General features: G+C 34.9%; 1 protein-coding gene across 2 annotated transcripts in view; it reads right to left on the bottom strand.

Moving 5' to 3' along the window:
• Positions 1-26,794, bottom strand: part of LOC134546241 (caspase-8) — a 52,553-nt gene that overhangs the window by 8,136 nt on the left and 17,623 nt on the right. For both annotated transcript variants that reach the window (XM_063388923.1, XM_063388924.1), the window contains exons 4-5: positions 25,903-26,043; positions 25,200-25,346 (exon numbers count right to left, since the gene is read on the bottom strand). In XM_063388923.1, the coding sequence (XP_063244993.1) occupies positions 25,200-25,346; positions 25,903-26,043 (288 nt within the window). The remainder of the gene's footprint in view (positions 1-25,199; positions 25,347-25,902; positions 26,044-26,794) is intronic.

Genomic DNA, 26,794 nt, shown 5'->3' with positions numbered 1-26,794 from the left:
TGATCTTTCAGTCAACAGTTACACAATTTAATGTTTATGTACACATGACAGCCACAAACAATTATATGACATTCAGTAAGTACCTTAAACCAACAGGATTCAGTATAGCGACCCATTTTATTGATAAAAACAGTTCAGACAGAGGAATGATGGAATAAGAGAAAACACCAAACTACCAGAGAGTAATGGTGTGCAAGCTTTATTTAATATGTTGACATGTTATAAAGTGATGATACCCGTAACTATGCAGATACAGAATTGGGTAAGAATGAGAAAAAAAAATCAAATTGAAACTTGGGCTAACTTGTCATAAATAGTGGACGAGTGGCATATGTCTCGCCTCTCTGCGAAGGTGTCAAGCATAATCAATGAAAAAATGTATAAGAAATCAAATTATAACAAGATAAAGATATAAACAAAAAAATTATATTGTGCACATTTGCAGTATAACATACTTGCTTTAGATAGCACATAAATCATCCCTTATCTTTATTTTAACAAGGGAAATATTTTTGGCTTTACTCTAATAGTAGGAAAAAATTAATTCATAACAAACCTCATAAGTTTTACAATATGCACAGATCACATTTACAGTTAAAGCCACAGTAATGTTTATGAGTTTTTATACCCTTTTTAAGATCAAGTTGTACATTAAATAGTATGGAGGGGGCCTGACAAAATTATTTGCCCCTGGGCCCTTAGATTCTCTCGACGACCCTGCCTGAACGCCTCTCAGCCCAATAACTGGTAACACAACGAATAAAATTTTAACTTTATACACAGATATGATTGCTGCCAAACTGATGAATACAAACCATGATAAGAGCAACTACCAAGTGCTTTGTGCACATTTTTCTTCATAGTCTCTTTATTCCTATAGTGAGTAACCATGGCGACACATGTGTCTGCTCACTGCAAGCAGGCTTGCCAACTGGACTAGAAATTAACTTTAACTGACACTTTAATTTGTTCAGTTACATTTTTTTTATTGGAAAAATTAACTGAATGTTACTTAAAAAAAAGCCTATGTACAAAATGATGAGACAGTGGTTAAGGTTCCTATCTAGACGCGTGAGAACTCGGTATCTGTCCCGATAACCTTGAACGGAGCGCCCTGGAGGCGGAGTTTGTAGTGGGGGGGCGTCACCGTTCTGGGCTCGCCGCGTATTTACAGTAGGTAGAGGAGGGGATGACGGCGCGTAACCCCCCCCTCCCTCGCAGACAGTCGGCTACAGGCGCCGTGGAGGAAGGAGGGCTGGAATTCACCACCAGTTCCATGAATGTACCTGTGTTTGGCTTTCGTCCCAGCACAGTCGTATGACTTTTGTACGCAGAGTTCTGAAACATTGCTTCCCGCTCGCACAATTTCTGTCGCAAAAAATAAACAGCAATATAAATATAAACTGAAAACTTCATGCTAAGGACGTATACATAAATTGACTGTAATTGTAATCTAACACTACTCTGTAAAGCTATAAATTCCTGACATTACAGGTTTTTTTTGTTATGGTTACTGGAAAGTAAATATTATTATTAATTATACCTAAGTCCTTGCAAAAGACGTGCAAAAGACACACTTCAAAAACTTTTTTTTTTTGCTTCTTCCATCTGCTTTACCTTTATTTATTCATGCAAGAACAGGTGTTGCTCACAGTATCACCAGAGCAGCCGAAATGTCATTGTGTACCCTGAATCCGGCATTATGCGGCAAAATGAAAAAATTCACCTGCGTTATTAGTAACTTGCTAGTCTTTTTACTCTGGAATAGTGAGAAATAACGTAATGGAAATAAGATTACACGTAAATTATTTATTTTGAATTTTTGTTGCCTAATTTCTAAAGCAAAGTTTTATATATATGTACATAAATTTTCCAAAATTTATCAGTTGTAAACGAAAGGCTGAGAAGCAGTAAGCTGTACTACAATGTGGGGCGATTTAACAACCACTACTATATATTGTCACGTGGCTCAAAATTATCATTAATTTATATAATTATTTTATTTGTTGGAAATACAATTTTAAATTCTTTTCTCTAGTTCGGGACTTGGTTTCCCTCATGCTAAGATGGTGTAACACCTTTGTTTGATTTGGGTCTCCGCGGGGCTGGAAGAGTGCGAGTCTTGCACGTCTTTGTCTGGGAACGCAGGCGTGACCGCGTTTCAGCCAGGCCAGCTGACACGTTGTTTGCTGCAGTTCCAGAGAAACGCGGCGCAGACTTGTTTACAGTTTCTTTTGAGGCCAGCTGGGAACGAGGTTGTGCGCACGCGCCTTGCGCAGGGCGAGTGTAGCAACCTGGTGGCCGGTTTTCTGATTACGTGGACAACCCGGCGCGGCCGGAGCGCGGCCGGCTTGTTGTAATAACTTTACGTGTTTGGAAAACACAGGAAAACTTCCCGTCAGGATGTATTCCACGTAGGGGTTTTGCGGCCAAGCAAATGGCTTAAAAGAGATGTAAAATGTTTTCGCGGGGCTGTAATCCTGTGGAAGGCTGTTATGCTGCCCGGCCGTGCGGCGACGTGGTAATGGTTAGGTGAGTGCAATCGAAATGGCGTCTGAGTGATGCCGGACTCTTAGCCTTCCGCACCTTCATGTTTCGTCGTAGTTAAATATAAAATTCTCGTTAGGTGGATTATTTGATCTCTTAAATAATTTGTTTTAAAACCTTGGTGTTATTTACGTGTAATGAGTTGAGCACTACAGTTTCCTTTTTATTTTCAAGTATAAACTCGGTAATTTGTTTGTATCACGATGATGATGTTATAGACTTTAACTAAATAATTTTTAAAATCAGTTTCGAGGTAGTGAATGTTCTTAATAATTTTTAAAAATGAAGTTGTTGAAGAACTAATGACGTTTGGTACCACTGGGTGGCCTGGGGGAAATGATCAGAATAATGTTAATGTGTTAGTTCTAATAATGGAATCTTAATCTGAATGTTATTATGTTATTTCTGGGTATTTAAGGCTTATAGCGGACATAAAGGTGCCACATCATTTGTCAGCTCTATTTAATTGTTATCAATAAATGTTATGTGTTCTATTGTTTTTAGGTTTATCTTATTTTTTTCTCAGTATCCTGATTTTCTATTCTTGTATAAGAATACACCTACTAAGATCAATCCTCAGTGAAACGCTCTAGGGCTAGTTAATGTTTTGAGTTCATAATTTATCTGAGCTACATTTTTGAAGAATAGAACCCCCCCCCCCCCCCCCCCTGAAAGTGAGACGTGACAATATATATATATATATATATATATTCACAATAATATACAAGACATACTTTCACATGAGAACAACACTAAACTAAGTGGTTAATTTGTATGACATCTCAAAATACATAGGCTACACTTGTGGTAAATTCGTCGACAGGAATGATACAGACAACTTTAAGACAATCCGCAGTTTTGTATATACAATCTCATAGAAACATATTTTTACATGAGGGCAATTTCACGCAAGTGGTTAGATTCCAGGGCATCATAAAATACATACGCCTGCTGTAATAATTTGTTGACAGGTAACGAGTGATATAAACAAATTTAAAACATTCAGCTAGGTTATGTACACAATCTTACATACCATATAATTTCACATGATAAAACGGTTAAACCAAGTATTTTAGATTCTATAGGTAGTATCTCAAAATACAAACTCTTGCTGTTATTATTTCGTCGTTAATTTTACGATAAAAAATTACACAAATATATTTAAATTTACAGTCATAATGCTTATTTGTACAACTACAGTATTTATCAAAAAATTGTTTTAACAAAAACAAGACATCTGCAACGTGAAGCACCCCAACACGCATGTTCCTCCATCTTAGAAGTTTATATAAAAATAGACAATTGCTTTATAACAAAGCATAACTTACACTGTTGTCAAACCATGATATCTTCCACAAGCACTGCCGAACATTTCCCTGAATGCATGTTAGATTGCAATGCATTATTTAGTTCCGTAATTTTGTCGTAAGTCTTCGTTAATTAGGGGATAGGAATCGTTACTGCAACAAAAAAAAATTCTGCATTTACTTCTCGTGCAGTGCCTCAGTCCTGCTCAAGTTCAGAGCTTTCAAGCCTGTATCCCAACTGAACCTAACATCAGTCTGTTGACTGTATAGCTAAGTTAATGATTCACTTCAAAATAAGCCAGTTGTTGAGAACTTGAAGGCGTGTTCTTGGATGATTTTAACATCGTATCTTGTTTCTTTTTAAGTAAAGCTTCAGTTATGTAAATGGGGTCTCGCATTTCCACGCTACGCGTGTGTCTCGGATCCACCAATTCAGGCAACATGCAGTGTTTATAAAATGTGACAAGTTTATTTTTCATTTGGTTTTCCCAGAATGTGTCATCTTTTTCGATCTTCATGATTGTTATTTCCTTTTCGGTAGATGTCCAGACAGCAAATAAACAAACATCTCTCTGTGTGACATGTAGCTGACCTTGTATTTGATAAAAATGTTCATGTTTCATATTTAAAATTACAGAATTCATTTTATCATCCGAAAAGATCAGGTACTTCAGTTTTCCTTCTTTCGTGGTTTCTCTTAGATCCTTTCCATATGCAGATGCAGGGCACTTTATATCCACTATTGTATTACTTCCAATGAGGCCATCAGGTGTAGCACCGATGAAGGGGTATTGTTTATCTATAAAAAGTCCCGATCGTCTTATCTGTACCCCCTCTTGATTTTCCAGTTCTTTTATCGCAAGACCTTCACACTTTCTCCCGTGTTCTAATGCCGGAACGTGAAGAATATCTGAAGAATACATTATTGATTTGACAATTTTCTTGCAGCTATTCGTTGGTTTCATCCGGCACACCTTCCCAAAATTTAAAGCAGTCAGCATTTTCCTCCTGGTCTCAAGCCATTCGCCACTTCCGGCCTGAAGAATTGTTTCTCTCTCTATTTGGTTGCGCTCATTGTCGGTTTTCTCCAAAGCTTTAAGAAATTTATTCTCTTCTTTGTATATTGTACGATAACATGGTTTTCGTCCAGATTTTATTTATTTATTATTATGAAATTAAATGTTAAAGATATTATACAATGAGTATTGTTATGTAACAGTAAATATTATATAGTTAAATGTTTTCTTTGAGATTAAGCCACGAACAATCTGAACTCTTATTATATACATCCACAATATCAATTACTGTATTTCCTCATATAATGTTACAAACTATCCTGAACTGAATTTATTTTAAATTATTTTATGTTATTTTGTTCTATAAAAGCATCTCAAGCTAACTGATTTTGTGATTTAATTGTCATTGTTTGTAATTTTATTAATTACTGTTACTTACCTGTATTTGGCTGCTTATTATGTGTACGAAAGCAGCCAGATATGGCCTTACAGCAGCCAATCAGCACACAGATTTGAGTTAACAATAAGCCTTTTGCTCAACAGGGAGGAAGTAGTAGAAAGAAATGTATCAAAAAAGTCTTAGGCGTATGCTTCGTAAGGCTTAGCCTGACACCGTCATGTAGTATTTTTTTAATATTGTGTAAAATAACAGTATTTAAATAAGTTCGAGAAGTTTAGTTAATATTTCAAGTCCTTTATAAGCTGGAATAATATACCAGAGGTCTGATTTAAAAGTAATCATCGCGAACCCTGAACAAACTAGCCGTGATAAATTTGAACAACTGATTGTGATACAACTGCATAAAGTTAATTAATTCTTAAATATGTTAAGACTGAGTTAACATTTTCTGGATTTATTTTAATATTGAACGAGTTTAAAGAACTTTTGAAATAATCTATCTCACCATACATCTTGTTAATTCTATCCAATTAAACATCACCAGGTCTGACCTAATAATAATAAACAATAATCATATTTTTTAATTTTAATTTTGTAAATCTAAATCAACCAACATAAATGCCTATAATATTTGCCATTTAGTGTTCTTGTGTAAGTATTATGTCTTAGGTTATCGTAAGTGTATATGTATGTGTAGGTGTAGTATTTAGGTGTATTAAAGGTGTTTGGTGTCCCGTTGCCAAACTATCAAGATTTTATTGTTTTAGTGTCTACATATATATATATTTACCCCCAATTTTTCACATCAGTAATGTATTTTATTGCAGTATCAACCAATCTCAGTTTTATTTATATTTAATAGTATTTTATGTCAGTTGTATTAGTCTTCTGTGTGGTATCAACTAGTGATCTTAATACTATCACTTCACAATACTATAAGTAGGCTCACAATATATGTTCAGGCAAGTCTGGCACTTGACACTGTGGTCCATAATCTTTGTCTTCGAAGCAACGAGCTAGGGACATTTTAAGAGCAGTTCTCCTACATTTCTTTGAGGCACTCCTTCTTAGCCTTTCTTTTTTCAGTATGCGTTCCCGCTTCATTTCCAAAAACTTTGCAGTTTTGTTTGGACTAATGCCATTGTGTAATGTCTTATGGAGAATGTAATGTGGTTTCTAAGTGTTATGTGACACCACAGCAGCAGTACACCTTCCCTGATATGACCTCCTAGTAACATAATTGATTCTTTTGGCTCCTGAAAATTTCGCTACGATGGCATTGTATTGCTCCACGCAATTGTCCACATCAACAATCAAGCTTCTTGACTCTTGAGTGTCTCGCCAATGAATTCAGTATGCTTCAGATATTAGCATACAGCCCACTTCGCATCAGTGCGGGACTTAAGTTTTCTTCACCTTCTTTTTCACCTCGGCAGAAATATCCTAGCTCTTTGCAGTGCAAGTGTTCGGCGAAGATATGGCTTGGGCCATTTTCGATGTCACATTTTAGTTGTATAATTTTGTTTTGATGATATCTGCATTCTGCTTTACGGAAAGCAACCGCTTTATTCACATCTACAAGAAGTTTGCCAATTTTATTCCCAGCTTTTTTTCTCAAATTGGAATTTCCAAGGGCAGTGTTTTCAGTTAAGGTTGTTAATTTCTTTCGGCAGTTTCCTAGAAGGTGATTCTTGCATTCTATTTTTTCAACTGTTACGTTTTTGTAAGACGTGCTTCCAAAATCTTCTTGTAAACAGAACTGTCTCCATCTCCAATCACTTTTCAATATATAACTTTATGTTCAGCTTCGCTTTCTAGAAATCCCTGAACAATTAAATTAGCTTCCATGCTACTCGAACTTCCCTGGTAATTTTTATAGCATGTATGTGGTTCTACATTGTCTTTATCTGCGACTCTAGCACAAATGTAGCAGTATTTGTTAACCACTGCCATGTACAGTACTTTCTTGTCTCATAACCAACTATTGCTACTGCTCCTGACAATGCATCATACTTGGTTTTGTATGATCTTTTGCACCAGGTTCCGTCGACGACTACAGTAATCAATGGAACACCACGGTCATCCACTTCCTGGCCAATTCTGCTTCCTCAACAACAGCAGCAGCTGCTGCTGCCTGCTCCCAGCCATCACATACAATATTGTGGTGTTTAGAGTAGTTCATGGGAGCCATACATGGCAATCCCATAGATGCGCAAAACTCCTCCAAATGCGAAAACCCTGCTCCAACGCTCATGGCTCCGGCAACAGCCCTAGAATTAATATTCATAACTGAAGGACTTTGTGGGTCGTGGGTTGGAACTGATATAGTGGCATTTAAAGACAATAAAAGAAAACCCGCTCTTCACCTCCTTCAAGATTTCTAAATTAGCAAGTGTACAGCGAAAAACCGAATTATGAGAACTCGCCTGTACAATTCTGTTGATAAAGTAAATTATCTCGACAAATCTAACAACTTCTAAAATTTGCGTGGCAGTGTTACAATTTCCAGATGTTTTCGAAACTTTGGTGCTGCTAAACAGTTCTGGCATTATTTCATTTTCTGCATCATTTCGTGTTTCAAGGTGAATGCGAACACTGTCTTGTTGCTGAAAAGGAGAAAACAGCGTCTCTTCACGGATTGGCTAAACCAAATTAACATGCACTATTTTACTTGCATCACAGAGATAACTACTTACAGGTGTACACACAAAGAAGATGTTGCATACATGTTAAGAAAATGGAAGTTGCGTTCCTGTTTGTTGGGTACCAGGCTAAACGGAAGTTGCATTTTTGTTTGTTGGGTACCAGACAGAACTTAAAATTATCTGAAAATTAGCCTACATGTTTCTTCAGTACGACAAATTAAAGAAACACACACAATTAGCATTATTCTCTCGTTTTTTCAGAACAGCTATGGTGGAAGTATGTACTGTAAATCTGAATTAGTGAATATTCACAGATTCATACCGATAAACCGAGCAGTATCAACAAATTGAATCAGTAAATAAAACACTGTTAAATCAGGAAACATCCACAGATTTCGTTTAAGAGTGCCAATATTCTACAAGTTAATTTGTGAATATACACATAATTTTTACTCAGTCTCAATAAGTTACAACTATTATGTAGAAACAACAGAAACAATCGGTGAATATTCACTAATTAATTAGTGATATATTGCCACTCTTAAACGAAATATGTTGATATTCATTGGCTTAATAGTGATTATTTTCACAGATTCAATTTGTTGAAACTGGTTCATCCATCTTTGTGAATTAGTGAATATTCACTAATTCCGATTTAGAGTGTATGCTGTCAAAATAATATTGGCGCTAAATTAGAACTGTCAAAAATTAGGTTTTTTTATTTAAACTGATACAGAGGTAATACATATCCGTTTGGATGCCTGTGTTCTGCCCGTCACATCTATATCCATGCAGAGAAATTGAAACTGAGATAGTCGCATGTGGATATTTAGGTATGTTAACTTATACTATTAGATAACAATAAGAAGAAAAAACGGATATAGAACAAATGTTACACTACTGTTACAGAATGATAGTAGTGAAATGTAGGCCTATATTTACTTAGCTACCTATTGAAAGTGAAGGAGGGTAAAAATGTCACAGTGAAAGTATGGAACATGCTCAAGAGGAAAGGCAAACAAAATAGGAAGCAAGTTAATAATATTTTCTGTGCCCCTGCAAAATTCATTACGAGAAGTTAATTTTGACTGTGCATACTCAGTCAAGTAAGGTATATAAAAATAATTTGTATGTGTAATTTAGTAAATCAGGAAAATTTTTTAAATTTTATTAATATAGTTTTAGATAACCTAAGTCATTTTACAATTAACCAAGATAAAAAAGGACCGAGTTCATGATGAATTAACATGTTCGGATTTTTGTACATTTCTGATTTTACTGAAATTACGTATGCAGCAGAAACTAGAAAATTTATGTTTCAAGTAGGCCTATCATGATTACACGGCTTATTTTAAGCTCGTATTATTATTATTATTATTATTATTATTGCATCTTTAAATATGAAGCTGATGACTAATAACCGGAGCCTTTACTTACTTAATAATATTTCTGCTATAGTTCTCTAACCAATTTAATATATTCACTATTAACTCATGTGTTTATATACTTTATATTCACTTTATGTTGGATGGCAATTTAGTGGAATACTAGACAAACGTTACATAATTATTTAGGAGAGTTTTCCTCTACAAACATCCACATTCTCGTGTGCGGAATGGTTTGGGTATCTAAAACATCAAAGTACAGGATACAACAGCAGGAAATACAAGTTGCTGCTGCGAGCAGGGAAGAATCAGCTTACAGTTATCTCTCGGGGCAATGTTCAAGGTCAGAACCACCCCTCCAGCGGCTCCAGGCCCTGCAGACCACGCCATCCCCTCCCTTCTAGTCCTCGCCTCGAGCTTGACGTGTCTCTCTCGCCAGGCAGCACAAGTCAGACACAAAGAACACCAAAATATCCAATTTTCGTAAACGAATATTTTGAAATTCAAAGCGGTAACCCTACACTTTTATACTATCATTTTGCTCATAACGATGTCGTCTTTAGTTGTATTGTTTCATATTTCACAAATTTTAGATAAGTAACCGGGAATTCAGGCATCAAATGGTGTGTTTTGAGCAATTAATTTTAGTAATTTACATCATGAAATTAGAAAATGTAAAAATATGCTTCCAGAAAGACTTCCTTTTTCTTGTCGGATAAAAAATTTAAGAGCTGTTGCTCTAATAGTTTTATTGGAAAATGCATAAAACAATGTACATGTTTTTGAAACCTCAAAGGCAGGTAGATAGGAACCTTAAGTACGGTGTACTGCAGTTAAGAATTCAGGGATTACTACAAGAAAAACAAATTTATAAAATTGGATGTATTATTTTTTTATGTATGAAAATTTACGATGTTACCAAGAATAACAATCAAAAATTTAAATTACTTCTACCATTCCCAAATCTGTGTTTAGCTGAAGAAGATTGCAAAGTTTTTTAAAAGTAGTACATTGTGTTGAAAATAATATTATGATACAAATGAAGGATTCTTTTTTCCTCCATAGAAGTAATTACATTTTACATGAAAATTTTCAAGTATAATGAACATTAACAGCAGGTTCTCATACCGTATTTACTCGCATATAGGTCGCGGCAATTTTACCAGATTTGATGGGGGGAAAAATGAAGTGCGCCCTATATGTGAAAAAAAAATTTTTTTAATTTTTGAGGAATTTTTTTTGCAATATTTTGCTTTAAAATACGAAAAAGTAGTTTATATAGGTATAGGCAAATTTATTTACAATGTACACATACAGCGAAACTCCTTATTTACGTTACCGTTATTTACGTTACCATTATTTACGTTTTCCCGTTATTTGCACTATATTCTTCAGGTCCCGTTTAGTTCCCATTTAGTCCAATACAATACTTTCACGCAAATTACGACTCAAAAATCGAATCCATCCCGCTATTTACGTCACGTAACAACCATAAACAACCAGAAAATACCGTGGGTACTTTAAGAGTAGATAAGATTAGCTAGTAGGCCTAAAAACATCGTGAAAAACGTAATGTTTATAGTCTGCAATGAACATTTTAAATAGCAAAATATACATATTTTATAACATGAAAAGTTGCTTTTATTTCTAAACATGTAATAATTTAAGCCTAGGCGTGTAAAAGTCCGAGTAATTATAGCAGGAGACAATCTAAAATGCACGAGGGATAAACGTAAACTCACAAATGTATGAACGTGACTGATTGTTAATTTCTGATACTGTATTTATGTCACAACTTAGCCGAAATACTGGTACGAGACAAACTTCACAAGATAAAATGAGCGGAGTCTTGGTAACTGTTTTATACGTATTTTATAATTTCGGAAGTATTGTACAGTTGACGCATATTTTGTAAACTAACAATTTATTTCTGGGGATCGTAATTAATTAATTATTGGTGTCAAGACATCAAGATGGACGTAAACTTGAACATGTCACGGCACCGAGAAAACTGGTGCGTATACCAATAAACTGGTATTAGAACTGGACAAAACTGGTACACGGGAGGTGGAGCTTATATTTTTTTCCGCTAAGCTCGCATCTATTGGCTGGCTGCTGATGCAAGGTCACAAGTCTGGGTGGAGCGTTGAGTGAGTTATACTGCGCATGCGCAGCTCAGTGAACAAAGAGAGCCAGCAGGCACGCCGTAACAGCAGCTGATCGAGTACAATGACCTTTCTCCACGCACGGCGCGGTAATGAATTACCGGTGCGACCTATATGGGGGGAATCTTAAATACCAAATTCAAGACCTCAAATTATGGGTGCGACCTATCTGCGATGGCGACCTATATGCGAGTAAATACGGTATTTATAGATTTAACTGGCCAGTGGTTTTGTAACATCAGTTATTGTTCAAAGAATGCTGATGAGTGCATGCTGCCAATCAACAAACTGTCGAGGCTCGGAGGGCGACACCACCCTGTGCGAGGCTCGGACTGCCCCACCCTGTGCGAGGCTAGGAGGTCAGCACCCTGTGCGAGGCTAGAAGGAGTACTGAGATGGTTATGATGTGATGGTTATGTAGGTCAGCACTATTTAATTATTTTGCTCTCTAAAATGTATTTACAGGACTGCATTAAATACATATATAAACTATATATGTAGTAACACTTGTGTAAGATGTTCCCGTCTAATACAGTCAAATGTCCACCATTTTCCCCATAAGATGTACGTTATTTTTTCCCCTTGTAAGAAGATGCTCAATAACTTTTGTTTCTGCAAAATAAAAATTTGATTTTTGAAATTTATTATTTGTTAGGATATTGCTATTAACATATTTGATTAACAGAAATACAAAGTTATCTGATATGTAAATTCTCTTTCAAACACGTTTTCAAACATTATAACCTTTATCTGTCCATGCGTATGAAAATGTAGCCAGTGCTACAGTCTGTCTCACACTTAGATTACTCTCACACTTATGATTGCAGTGGTGTAAATGGCAACCATTGTTGTGAGAGTTTCTAACCAGTTTATTAAAATAAAAAATTTTTTTTGTATATTATCTTTACTTATAATTAACGTATTATAATTTATAAATTTTTCTATTTGTTAATATTTTTAAGACCTCAATTTAGTATCTGACAGTTATTACACTTCACTTAATGAAATAAAAAGATTTTCTTTCTTTTTAATTTGACAGGTTTTTTTTTGTTTTGTTTTTTCCAAAAGACGAAACAACCGAATCCAATTACTTTCAATATTTTTCTCACACATTCAGCTCATCCATCCAATTGTCGATAATTGCTTTTTGCTCGGGCGATGAAAATTAAGAAGAAAAAAAACAAGCGTAGATTAAGTCCTTCAGTAAAAAGTTACTTGAAGTACACAACTAGTGAGGCCCCAAACCTGGCCGCACCTGGCGAAACACAGTCGCCACGAGCCAAAATGCCGACGAAGATGGTCACACTTTCTATGGCCGAATGAAAATAAAAATGTTTGATTAACTTAAAACTCAGCATGGCTCTGACCACCAACGTAAAATTTTCTATTCCACAATTCTCCTACATATTTGGCGAGAAGCCACCGAACGCGCCCTCGTTGTGCAGTGATCAACAGATGACTGATGAGATCATGGCACTGGTTCCTCCATGCAGGAAGGGCAGTCACATGACCTCATCGACCAATCACATACACTCTTCATTCACACTAACAATTACAAGCCAATCAGAACACAGAACATATACACTGAAAACCATTTTCACACATAGAAACAGGGAATTCACTCTCTCCTTCTGTCTCCAACCCTGTGGGAGAGTAGTTCTCCTCCAGTTTGCACACAGTGACGAGATATCGTTACAGTCTCTCTCTTACTGGCAGGGTTGGCACGTTTAAAACAAAATTTTTAAAACAATATGTTCAAAATTGTTTAAAACAATACACTCTGAATAAAACAAGTTTAAAACACAATGTTTAAAACATTCTGTCCTAAACATGTTTTTTTATATGTATTTTAAAAAAAGTTTTATTTCTTACGAAAACGAAAACTGCATATTGACATTTTCATCGCAAGCATCACTGTCTCATTGTAAGTCACCAATTGTGATAAATATCCAGACTAGGATGAGAAGTTTTGAAGTGAAACACTTTCCTCACTTAAACATAAAATAACAGCACTGCTTGGGGTCAAACCAGTCATACCTTTTAGGGTGCCAGTTCCACTAAGTTCATCTAACCTAATTAAAATTTGTTATTGTTAGTTAAGTGCACGGAAAACAGTTACAAGTTTGGCAGCCTTCTCAGTTCCTAGCCGGTTCCTTACAGTACTATGCACAAACCCGAATGTGGAGAAAAGACGTTCAATACCAGCTGACGAAGCTACTGCACTGTGTAACTGATGTGCCAGGTGCAGAGTTGCATGATGAGTACTTTTCTCCAAAGCCATCCCCCATACTAGAGGTTTAATCTCTTTTAGTGTTACAGGACTGAATAAGTATTATCTTTGAAAGATTTGTGCAATGGGAGTGCATGACTTGATGTAAGCTTTTGGACATACGCCATTGCTAAGCACAAGTATGTCTGTAGAAGAAAACTACAAAAAACACAAATGACAAAAACACAAATAAAGCAAAAAATTGCTGTTGTCAGGATATAAACACCACACAATACTCCACAACAGGAATTTGAACACACCTGTGTTTTCGTACCATGTGCGTCTCTGCTGAGGACAGGAGCAGATTGCAGTTCCCAAAACGTCACTTGTTTCTGTTTTAGAAAACTGTCATGTTTGTTTCGTCTTTTCGTTTGTCGTGTTTTTATCTCATTTTGACTGTTGTGCTGAATTTTTTGATTTCAGTATTTTTGTGCTGTCATCATTTGTGGGTTTTTTTTTCGTTCTTTTTTGAAAAACTATTGTATTTGTCTCGTCTTTTCGTTTTGCTGTGTTTTTGTCTCGTTTCAACTGTTGTGCTGAATGTTTTGATTTCAGTATTTTTGTGCTGTCATCATTTGTGGGGCTTTTTTCGTTCTGTTAGTCCATTTTTCTTTGTTTCGCTGACCATATTCCTGTTGTGGAGTATTGTGTGGTGTTTATATCCTGACAACAGCAATTTTTTGCTTTATTTGTTTTTTTGTCATTAGTGTTTTTTGTAGTTTTCTTCTACAGACATACTTGTGCTTAGCAATGGCGTATGTCCAAAAGCTTACATAAAGTCAGGACTGAATAAGTACTCCTTGAAAGGTGAACTTTTTGCCTTGTACTTAATATTATCCGGAATGGCTACAGTCAGGGAAAACCGGGAAATGCCAGGGAATTCCATATTCAAAAATGTGTAGCAATTTACCTTACCCTGATGGGACTTGCTGAAACCATATGTGCAAAACATATTGTGGTGGTTTTGATTAAAATTAATATTAAAAACAAAAAAAAGTTTAAACTTAAAAAACTCTTTAAAACATGGCAAACTGTTTAAAACAAAATAAAACAGTTTAAAACAATAAAAAAACATGTTTTTTGATTTTTTTTTTTTTTTTAAACTGTTTTTTTCCCAACCCTGCTTACTGGGGAATCATTGTTTCGTTCTCACTCGCACTTATAGGCCTCTTATGCCTCTCTCTTTCTACACATCACCCCAGACACAGTCCCTTGTTCTAGAACCATTATGCAATATTTGCATTCTAATAAAAACGTAATATATAATTATAATACAATATTCAAATTTAAATAAATAATAGAAAAAACTCATTATACATAATATTAGGTAAATATAACTAGCAAAACAAAGTTGAAAGGATGACAGAAGAAACATGATTATAAAATAATTATAAATTCAGAATAAACTATACTGGCAACCTAACCCATTCTTAGTAACAATATTATTAGTAGAAAATGCATGTATACTGCAATGCTACACAGTATTATCATAATTATATTCATTCTGAAAAAAAATTTTAATGCTAAACACCAATTATTATTTCACAAGAAAAACTATTTGTAGCAGTTTGTGTCTATTAATAACAAGGCATTCCATAATATTGTATACTATGCTCAAAAAATTATTATCAAATTTTTTTAAAATGTTGACAAATACAATTGAAACCAATTACTAAGAAATAAAAGATTTATTTCATCAGTTGATGCTCTTGATTGAATCAACAGGAAAAAGTATTTCCAACATTCTAATTCAAAATTTTTCTTTACAAAATACAATTGTTCAGGTACATTTTAATAAATTTTTAATACATTATGCAAGTTGTGTCTAAAACAATTTTGCTTTATGAAATATAGCTGGCAACAGATCACACCAACATAAGGAGAGTGCTCATGGCCGAAAATTTTGCACTGGAAAGAGACAATAGTTACCTATGGGTATGCTCTTGGGTACGCTATGTTATTTCCGTCCTACTTTCGGGTCACAGTTTTTGTTCTAGATTTATTTCAAGCTGATACAAAATATCTTTTTTTTTTTTTTTAGTATGTACTTATTTGTTAGAAATATGGTGTCAGCTAAAATTGGGATTACATGCCAAATTAAAATGGGTCTTCAATGTATAAATTCTCATTAAACGTTTTCAAACACAAACTCAATTTGTATATTTGTTGTACAACTTTTATTCAAACATATATACAATAATTTTTTTTTCAATAATAAACTTACCTTTCTGTTGTTTTAAAGTTTTAAACCAAAGTCCTCAAAAGAAAACCTAATCTTTTTTTTTATTTATTCATTATACTTTTAACAAAATATGAAGGAGAAAAATGTTTTCCTTTTCCCAGCTAAGTAGTTTTCCCATTTAAGACTTTTTTATGACAGTCTCATATCATATTCCAACATAATGCAAATGTTATGTTATTTTTTATTTAAAAAAAAAAAAAAGGGAATTTAAGGTTTATACTTATGAAAAGATGCAATATTTCCAGAGATGATTTTAAAAAGTTACTAAATCAAACCATATGTATAAAACCTAGAGGTGGATTGCAGAGTATCAACCTGCCACTTTTTAACTGATACATGTCTGTATCAAGTACTGCAAACGAGACCACTATTCAAGTATCAAGACCTTTTGTATCAGTTATGTTTAGAATTCGCCTGGAACAACACCACGGCTAATGTGCGCAGAACCCGATCGCAGATGACGGTCACTTGGGTGGAGCTTGTGAAAGGGGAGGGAGCGGCACGACGAATAAGGGATAAAAAAGGGAAAAAATGTAGGGGATGAAGCGCAGGGGAAGGCGTTGAAGGAGGGGAAGCCTAAGATGTACATCAAGTTCTGTCCCTGCCCGAACACGCCCGAATATTCACCTTCGGCCAACCTCGGGTTTATTTATAAATATTTATATTTCTCTGTTTATTTTTATGTAGCTATACTAACCTAACTAACTGTCAATAGTGTTTTAAAGTGTTTTAATATAGCTAACCTAACCGACCACTTTTAATATTTGAATTCATTTTTCCTGCGCAAAAATCAAACAAATCTCGAGGTTGGCCGAAGGTGAATATTCGGGCGTGTTCGGGCAGGGACAGAGCTTAATGTACATCTTAGACTTCTCATCAGAGTACGCTCAGTGCGCAGTGCGTGCTCCTTGCAAAGATTGAAGACTCAGATTACGAAAGGCGTGGATAGAGAACACCGATACCTTTTTTCGACTACGAAGAATGTAGAATGAGAAAACTGATACCTTTTTACGAAGAACATGGAAAGAGAAATCTGATACCTTTTTACGCTGGTGATGACGGCACGGAGGATGTGTAACCTGTAACGAGAATGCTGATACCTTGTTGCTTCATGGGACCCCTACTGCTGTAGCTGATACAGAAGTATCAGTTACTTGAAACTAGTACATTACTGTATCAGTAACAGGTTGAAACAGATACCAAAAATAGCTGTAACAACCCACCTCTAATAAAACCACAATTAAATTGTTTCCGTGTTCCAAAATCACTGATAAACTATAAACTGATACGTAAATCACAAAAACAATACTTAACACAATTACTGTAGAAAAAATTGAGCTAAAAAAAAATACATGTTACACTAATACTATCCAAAATTCTAGTAAAAAACTTTGGAATGTTTTGGACAAAACATAAATTATATTTTCCATTCTCAGATTCATTTGCTTACAGATCAAATATGTTTTCAAATCAAAGGAAGCACGTCTGCCAAAAACCATTACCATAATAACTTACACATCCATGATGACTAACTGTGAAATATTCAATGAACTTGTTTATGGTACAGTATGTTTATTGTGTTAACTGTGCTCTTGTACACCCTATAGTGGCGCATGCGCAGTGATACTAAGATTAGTACAAGATGGAACCTCTGCTACTATGCAATAGAAGTTAAAAACTCACCGTCACAAAGTGTAAAATTAACAGTTTATGGGCCAAGACTACGAATGTCAGCATAAGGGAAATAAAAATCGGAAAATGGAAGATTGATAAAAATATATATTGACACGAGCGGTGAGTCGGGAGATGTTTACGAAGATCTAAGAAAAACAACAGTGCTAATGGCGACGAATACAAACGTTTGTCCCTTTCCTCAATTAACAGATATAAATTTTAGAAATTGGAAGTTTCGTGTTTTGGCCTTATTGGAGGAAAAAGGACTCAAGGGAATTGTCGAAGATGAGACGTGGAAAAGTAAAGAGGGTAAGGAGTTGGAAACAGCAATTGAGATGGATCGAAAAGCAAGGAATGTAATTGTTAACTGTGTTACAGATTGACACATTGATTATGTGAGAGATGCGAAGACAGCATTTCAGATGTTATCGTCACTGCGGAATGTTTTCGAACGAAAAAGTGCAATGTCAAAACTTTTTGTGCGCAAGAAACTGCTGACATTAAAGTGTACCACATCGCTACAAGAACACTTCAACAGATTCGATTGTTTAGTGAGGGACTTAGAAGCAATGGGTTCCAAACTGGAAGATGATCTCGTGTGTCATTTATTGTTAACCATACCAAATCAATATAAAAATTTTGTGACTGTTTTGGAAGCATTAGATACTGACCTTACACTTGAATTTGTGAAATCAAGGCTACTGGATGCTGAACTATAGGCAAGTCATGTTCAAGACAACAAGGAAGATGAAGCAACATCGTTCGGAGCATCAAAGAAAAACGCATGTAGTTTGCAAGAAACACAAGAAGGAGAAACATCTTTCGGTGCATCAAGAACAATGCATCATGTCAACAGACCTATCAGAAGATGTTACGAATGTGGAGACAGTCAACACTTAGTAGCTGACTGTCCCAAGAGATTTACGAGAGGTACCAATCGAGGAAGAAGGGGAAGGAGTCACTACCAAAGACAGTATAATTCCGGATTTCGAGGTCAGTCTAGCTATATGTGTGACAATGAGAGTGAGGTTATGTTTATTGCGACAACATGTAATAGTGCGGTTATGAATGATGAAGTGCACGAAGGGAGAGTTAAATTTATTTTGGATTCGGGCTGTACAGATCATCTTGTGACACCAGATATTGAGAAATTCATGACTGATATAAGTGTAATGGCTAGCTCAGTGAAAATTAGTGTAGCCAATGGTGAAGAGATGGTTTCAGATAGAAAGGGTACTTTAAGAGTACATACGAAGGGACGTGTGATTAGGATTGAAGCTCTCATTGTGCAAGGGCTTACACTGAATCTGTTGTCTGTAAATAAAATAGTTAATTCTGGAAAAAAGATAATATTCACTGAAAATAGAGCAGAGATAGTAGGAAGTGATAATTTGTGAATTATTCTTTTCCTCAGAGCTCATCCATACAGTCAACTAGGATTGGTGAATTTCTCCATACTGATATTGGTAGACCTGTAAGCACCCCAACCAGTAAAGATGAAAAATATTATCAAACCATCATGGATGACTATTCACATTTTTGTGTGGTTTATTTGTTAAAAAACAAAGCTGAAGCTGTTGATAATTTGATTGACTTTGAAAGATACCTTGAGTCTAAGTTGGGAGCGAACTGTACCAACCGTGTGAGGTGTGATAACGGTGGTGAGTTTAAGAGTGAAAAGTTGAAAAACTTTTGTAAGACTAAGGGTATACAACTTGAGTATACGGCACCATATTCTCCCCAAAGTAATGGGAAATGTGAAAGACTGAATAGGACACTACTGGATAAAGTCAGAACCATGTTTGTCGAGACCAATCTACCCAAACAATTGTGGGGGGAAGCAATTCGGACAGCAGCCTAGCAGTTAAACAGATCGCAAACTGCAGCACTTCACGAAGGTATTCCAGCAGATATATTTTTGGGAAAAACTGATCTTCATAAATTGAGGGTATTTGGTGCAAAAGCATGGTGGGTGAAACTACCAAAACAGGATAAACTGGAACCTAGAGCAAGGCCAGGAAGAATGGTGGGCTACAGTCCTAGAGGTTATCGAATATGGGATCCACTTACAGATGAGGTTGTATCTCCAGAGATGTAACATTTGATGAGACCAATACCACCTACAATGTGAAAGAAAGCAGTCTAGATAATGAAGACAGAGTTACAGAAAAAGCGAAAGAAGGAATACATTTTAAAGATGGTGTGGATGGAGAACAGATGTCCAGGGAGAACATAGAAAATGAAGAAGTGGTGATGATGTGACATCGAAGGATGACAGCACCAATGAAGATGAAGATTTTCATGGTTTTGATAACGAAGAGGTAGATGCTAAAAAACCAAAGAGAAAAATATCAAAACCAAGACATCTAGACAACTTCGAATTGTATTACATGAATTATTGCTTGCTAAGTGGAAGTGAGCCTCAGTCTTACAAAGAAGCTGTGGAAAGGAGTGATGACTGGAGAAATGCAGTTGAGAAGGAACTGGAAGCACATGACCGTTTTCAGACGTGGACAACAGTTAAAAATCCACCACATGGTACAACACCAATTGAAACTAAGTGGGTATTAACGACTAAATTGGATGGAACAAAAAAGGCAAGGTTGGTGGCCAGAGGTTACCAAACAGAAAATACAAATGATGTGTATGCACCTGTGGCAAAACTGTCCACCATTAGGTTAGTCCTGTCATGTGCACTGCAAAAACAGTGGGACACAAAACAAATGGATGTTCCTACAGCTTTTCTCAATGGGGCCCTTGATAAGGATATATACATACACAGACCTGAAGGAGTGAAAGGAGAACCAGTACTGAAGCTTCAATTACAGTTATATGGTCTCAGAGAATCACCTAGGTGCTGGAATCAAAGATTCAATGAGTTTGCTGAAGACATCGGTCTAAGAAGATCAAAGTACGATGTATGCCTGTATGTGGGTGAAGGTGTTTGGCTTGTGATATGGGTTGATGATATCCTGTTATTTGGAGAGAAATGCAAAATGGAAGAGGTTGCTCAGAAACTGAAAAAGGAATTCAACACCAAAGATATGGGTAGTGTACAGCATTTCCTTGGAACTGACATAGAAATATCCACAGATAAGATAGAAATCAGCCAAGGTGAACTCATTGATAAGATGTTGGCTAAATTAAATCTTCAAGATTGTAAAGGATGAAACACTCCAATGGAAGATAGGATAGATGTAGATGAGTCAGAGCCTATAATAGATGTGCCATATAGAGAACTTGTAGGCAGTTTGATTTATCTATCGCAGACTTCAAGACCGGATATAGTTTTTGCTACATCTTTCCTTAGCAGATATCTAGATAAGCCAAACAGAACCCTCTGGACCGCTGCGAAAAGGGTACTCCGGTATTTGAAGGCAACAAGGGACAAGACATTAGTGTACGAGAGAAATCCTGATGAATTCACAAAAATAACTACCTACACAGATGCAGACTGGGCAGGAGACAAGGTGGATAGGAAGAGTGTCAGTGGCATGGTAACATTACACTGTGGCAACCCGGTTTCTTGGTGCTCAAGAAAACAACAAATTGTGGCTCTAAGTACCGCAGAAGCAGAGTAGGTATACATCATTTAGCATGGCAGCAACTGAACTTCTTTTTATGAAAGGTCTCCTATCAGAGTTTGTTGAAGACACAAGAGTGCAAGTGCAGGGCTCATTGTTAGTAGACAACCAGGGTGCAATTCACATGTCAAGCAACTATGAGAACACACGACGATCTAAACATATTGACATAAAGTATCATTTTCTTAAAGATATAGTAGCCAGACAAATGATTAATATTGAGTATGTGGAATCTGGTAGAAATATAGCACCTTCTTCACTAAACCAATGGGAAAGCAAAAATTCATACAGTGCCGACAGTATCTTGGTTTAGTTTAATAAGAGCATTTTTTTTAAATATACATTTTAAAAAAAACTGTGATTACATATAAAATTTTTTTATCTTTAGCAAACTTATGAATACAATTTCAAGTTACGATAACTTTAAGTATTTGAGTCATAGCAAATGAGTAATGACTACAGAAGACTAAATTTATTGGTGAATCTTGCTGAGGACTTGAAATTGAGAGGGGGTGTGAAATATTTAATGTACTTGTTTATGGTACAGTGTGTGTTTATTGTGTTAACTATGCTCTTGTACACCCCATAGTGGCGCATGCGCAGTGATACTAAGATTAGTACAAGATGGAACCGCTGCTACTATGCAATAGAAGTTAAAAACTCACCGTCACAAAGTGTAAAATTAACAACTACTGTAAGTTTTGTTTTCAGTTGCATTCAAATCAGTTTATATTTTTTAAGATTAGTGGAAAGCAAGCATTTGGAAATATTTTAAATACAAAAGAGTGCTGCTCTGTTTTAATAGTCATCATTGAACAATAAAAATACAATAGGTACCATTAAAGCTTGAAATCACACCCCATGTCAGTTATATCATTTTCTTATAACTATTTCTTAAGCCCACCCCACACGATGCCCATTTTCTGCTATGCCTTCTCTGTTATACCCATGGGTATAAAAATGTGCATTAAAGATTGTATAGCAAAAGAGAAGAAAAAATTCTTAACTCCATACACACGATACCTAGATTGTTAACAGTAAACCAGCCAATGCAGCTGCCGACCAAGACAAGCATATCAGGGATAGATAAATATGTTGTAAATTTAACAAAATAATGAAAAAAATTATGAAAATTGCAGCTGTTTATGTTAAAAATTATGAATCTGGTGAATAATATTTGATATTTTATCTTTTATATTTCTTTTGCAAAAAAATAACAAAGTTGGTTTAGTATTTAAAAACAAAATACAGAACAATTTTGAAATTAACAAGATTGTATTTTCTATTGATAGGTTAGTTTCAAAATCTAGTACGTAGTATAAAATTTAAAGGTTTGCAAGGCAAATTGGGTTTGCTTTAATGTACCTAGTATATTTATGATATATTTATAATATTACATTAATCAGACAGTTCATCTAGCTAATTCACAGTATTAATTATGCTAATTTCAATGTAATAGTAAAAAAAATGCTACTGATTCACATATTTTAAAAATGTTACTTGATTGATTGCTAACTTATTTTACTACTTACTTTGAAAATTTTAACTAATAATTTTTTTGCAACCCAGTGAGACAAAGAAATCCGTATAGTTCACATAAAAAACTTAAATCTAAAGTGAAGGAAAACCATTTCTCATTTTCATTTATGCTAACTAGTATGGGTTTTTATGAAGTGTTAGTTTGTTCATTAATAATTTACAGACAGTAATTTCCTAATAAACGTTGGAGTTTTAAATAAAGCATTAATTTTCTGTTTAAATTACTCCTGAACTTATAATTTTATTTTATCTTAAGCAAAAATAAATCTACCTAGTCTGAAATAATAAAAAAAACTGACTGATCCATGTATTAATAATATTAGAGCAATAATAAGATAAACAAAATGTATAAATATATATTTTCTTAAAGCACAATATGTATAATCCAGTAATCTATTATTTACATAAAAGTAAAAAAAAAAATTTGAAGTGATGAGGTTTTGAACATCAAAAATTACCCCTCAATCATCACAACTGCACTACAAGACTGTAATGTTTTGAAATGAAGATCAATACTTATTACTAGCATAATGAATTATCATTAATTATTTTTTTTAACTTGAGATTACTTATTTTTATGATTATTTTAGTTTACCAAATATATTCTAGGGTAGTTTTACCATCATAAATTTTCATTTGGTATACCATTATGTTCTATAACAGTTTTTGCTGAGACTTCAGGTATGAAAACTTCTATACCCAGAGCCAGACCCCATTGAAGGGTGCTGGAATGTTACCCCTACACGAGAGCAGGTGCGCTAACAGCAAATATGAAAACTGCCAAGGAAATGGGTATCGTGTGGGGCTGGCTTTAAAGGTTATTCTCATAAATTTATCATATTTCGTAACAAATTTTTTCACCAGATATTAACTAAAAGTTATTCAATAGCTGTAAAAAGTCATTCAAGCATTCATAATAATGATTACTTGTGTGAAATTTTTCAGCTAGCAAATAACATTGTCGCACCCCAGACCACCCGGCTAGCAATGGATTGGCCTAGGAGTGGACATGCATGTTTCATTAACACTTGCAGAAATTAATTGGGCGCTGAAAAATCATGTTAGTTCCAAACAAATGTTACTGTCGACAATTCATTTACTGAAATAATGTCTCTTGGACATAAACTGATATTAAATGTTTTCTGTTAGCATTTTACGAATATTTACAAGTCATCACAGCGGCCATTTCCAGACCACGAGAACCAGTGCATGAAGAATTTACAAATAGGTTGCACATAACCTAAGATAGTTTGAAATTAAGTCCCAGGTTGCACATGAACTCACGGTACAAGATGAAGGAATACGTTATCGGAAAAACGACGAAGTTCAATCGATCCTTGTTGTGGGCTAAACACTTGCAACATTGGCCAAAAAATTATAGTTAAAAGTTCCAAAAACAAAAAGGTTGATTATATCAGGCAGCGCCCAGACCACAGCTGCAAAATACAGTCTTTAAACCATTAATTTTTTTTTTAGTCACCTCCCGACACAATAATGACAGATGAAAGAGGCTACGCAGCCAATCACAGCACAACTCTTACAAAACCATAGCAGTACCTATACAATTTCCTGCACCTTGCAGTGAGGCTTTCTTGATTGAGATTACATCAACAAAATATCACGAAAACTACTGACATCACTTTCAACCAATCACAAAAATCCCTTGAAAAAAATGCCAGCCAATACTGGCACATAGCAACAGCACTCAGATGCACTCTTATAGTCCTTTCTCACACTCTGACCTCTGACCTTTGACCTCTAACCTCTGTCTCTCTCTCTTATTCTCATGCAACCGACCAACAATTGCATAAACTTATTTAAACAACAAATTGTGGCGAACAAAAAAAAAGTACAAAGGAAAACTACATTACCACTCTCATTTAAGAAACAAAGCAAAACAAGCCATACTTCAATACGTGAAGGAACATAAAAACGTAGACACACAGACAAAAAGGTAACAATAAAGCCTGGGGGCTTATTCACTATAAAGTAAGAAAATCATCAGAACACCTTAAAAGCATGAAACAATGTAAATTATGATTATAAAACATATGGCAAACAGAGTCATACTTCTTAAAAGGAATAAAAAAAAAATATTATTTAACAGTTAAAAACTGTTATTTAAATGATATAGGAAAACCTAACCAATGTATAGAACATCATGAGACTCAATAATAACTTGTTAATTAATTTATTTAACAAATGGGGACGGTAGTAGTCTGGATTGTTATAACATTCAGTGAATATCTCGAGACAAAATGTGTGACAAAACAAAAAATGAAAGAGCTATCATAATATATATCATAAAATATTACTTAAAATGCCCTTATATAACATTAATGACAAGAAAACAAAATAAACAACATGGCATACAAAACTGAGCAGTAAGGATTGCAATAAATTAATCTTTCAACTTAAATACACACCATTTTGTGGATGGCGAAATGATGCAAAGCCAGGCACTGTCGACCAGAACTTTATTTGGTCGCTGAGTACCGACCTTGTTCGATCTTCGGCACGAACAGTGGCAGACCGAGGCAAGCCATCCTCTTCAATACAGCTTTCCACATACACTGATGGACAGAGACACACATTTTAGAATAAAAAAAGTTTCAATATAGCAGTGATCTTTTGTATTTGCATCTATATGACTTTTAAAGCTAAATGCTACATCACACACCAAGTAATAATATATAGGACTTATAATCTTTGCAGTATGTACAAGTACCAAAAGAAAAGAAAACAACATCCCTTCATAAATTTGAACAAATTGAGTTTTAATCATTTATAAATAGCCACCAGGCACTGCAGAATATTTGCACATTGTAAGCTGCTTTTTATCTCAACTTAGCTACTTTATAATTTGAATATCAAATAGTGAATGAATTTGTCAACAACAAAAATTGCCATACTTAGAAAGCTACATTATACAATAAAAGTCTCTCCAGAAAACCTCCAGCAATTGCATAAAGGCACTAAATTTTTTTTAAGAATTTTATAAACACATCTTTTCAAAACAGGAATTCATTAAGATAATAATCTGTTTTTAAGTAAATATCACTGGATACAAATTAAGGTTCAACCCTACCCTGGCCATATCAGAAACACAGTTCATTTCCATATACCCACCACTCTGTAAGCTGCTTCCTTGACATGCTTGTATTATAATGATTTTTGGTTTTCCCAACAAGTAGGGATTTATTCTTCCGGATACCAAATCTTCAATTTCATTTATTTGCACTGCAATGGAGTTGCTCCCATAGACTCCATCTAAAAAAAAATAAAACACAAAGAATAAGCAATGAACCCATAGGTTGTATACAAAAAATTACATATACATGAGCATACAAGCAGAATTACGTTTCATGGGGAGAGTGGACAAGAACCACTTAACCCCCGATTTGCTTTCTATTTCCTTTTGATGGTGGGAATGATAGATTTTTATAAATTTTTATAAATTTCAGGGGGGAGATATATCTCCCTATCCCCCCGCCCTCTTCATTCACAACTGTGCATAAGCTGTTTGTCATTCATTTTTATGACCCAAAAGTTAGGAGCGAAGGAAAGTATTTCAAAAGGAACAAATATAAAAAACTAAATTTGTGGTCAAAGTGGAAGGAAAAAGTTCTTTACGAGATAATAAGTGCTGTATGAAATTGAAATACTGAGACACTATCAACCCACAGGTTATAATGAAAACATGATACTCAAAGTTTCCTTTATCATCTAATTTCTGACTTTCCTTTTAAATACTTTGCCCAACACGTTTTTAGTCATTTCTTAATTTTCCTTGATAGCACTTGTAGGAAAACATAATGAGGAAAACTAGGCTGGTATTTTAATTTTTAAGACCAGTTTGACAAAAAAATAGTTACTCATTTTTTTGTATATATTTAACTCCATTTTTATTTTAAAACATGTATCACAAAATATTTTATAAATTAACCAACAGAACTCATAGTTAAAAGAGCTTAAATAAATAAGTTCTCATGACTATGACATGCCTTGAACATTATCAAAT

The sequence above is a fragment of the Bacillus rossius genome, chromosome 1 (genome assembly GCF_032445375.1).
Source record: "Bacillus rossius redtenbacheri isolate Brsri chromosome 1, Brsri_v3, whole genome shotgun sequence".
Taxonomy (NCBI): Eukaryota; Metazoa; Arthropoda; class Insecta; order Phasmatodea; family Bacillidae; genus Bacillus; species Bacillus rossius.
This window is presented reverse-complemented; position numbering and strand designations above follow the sequence as displayed.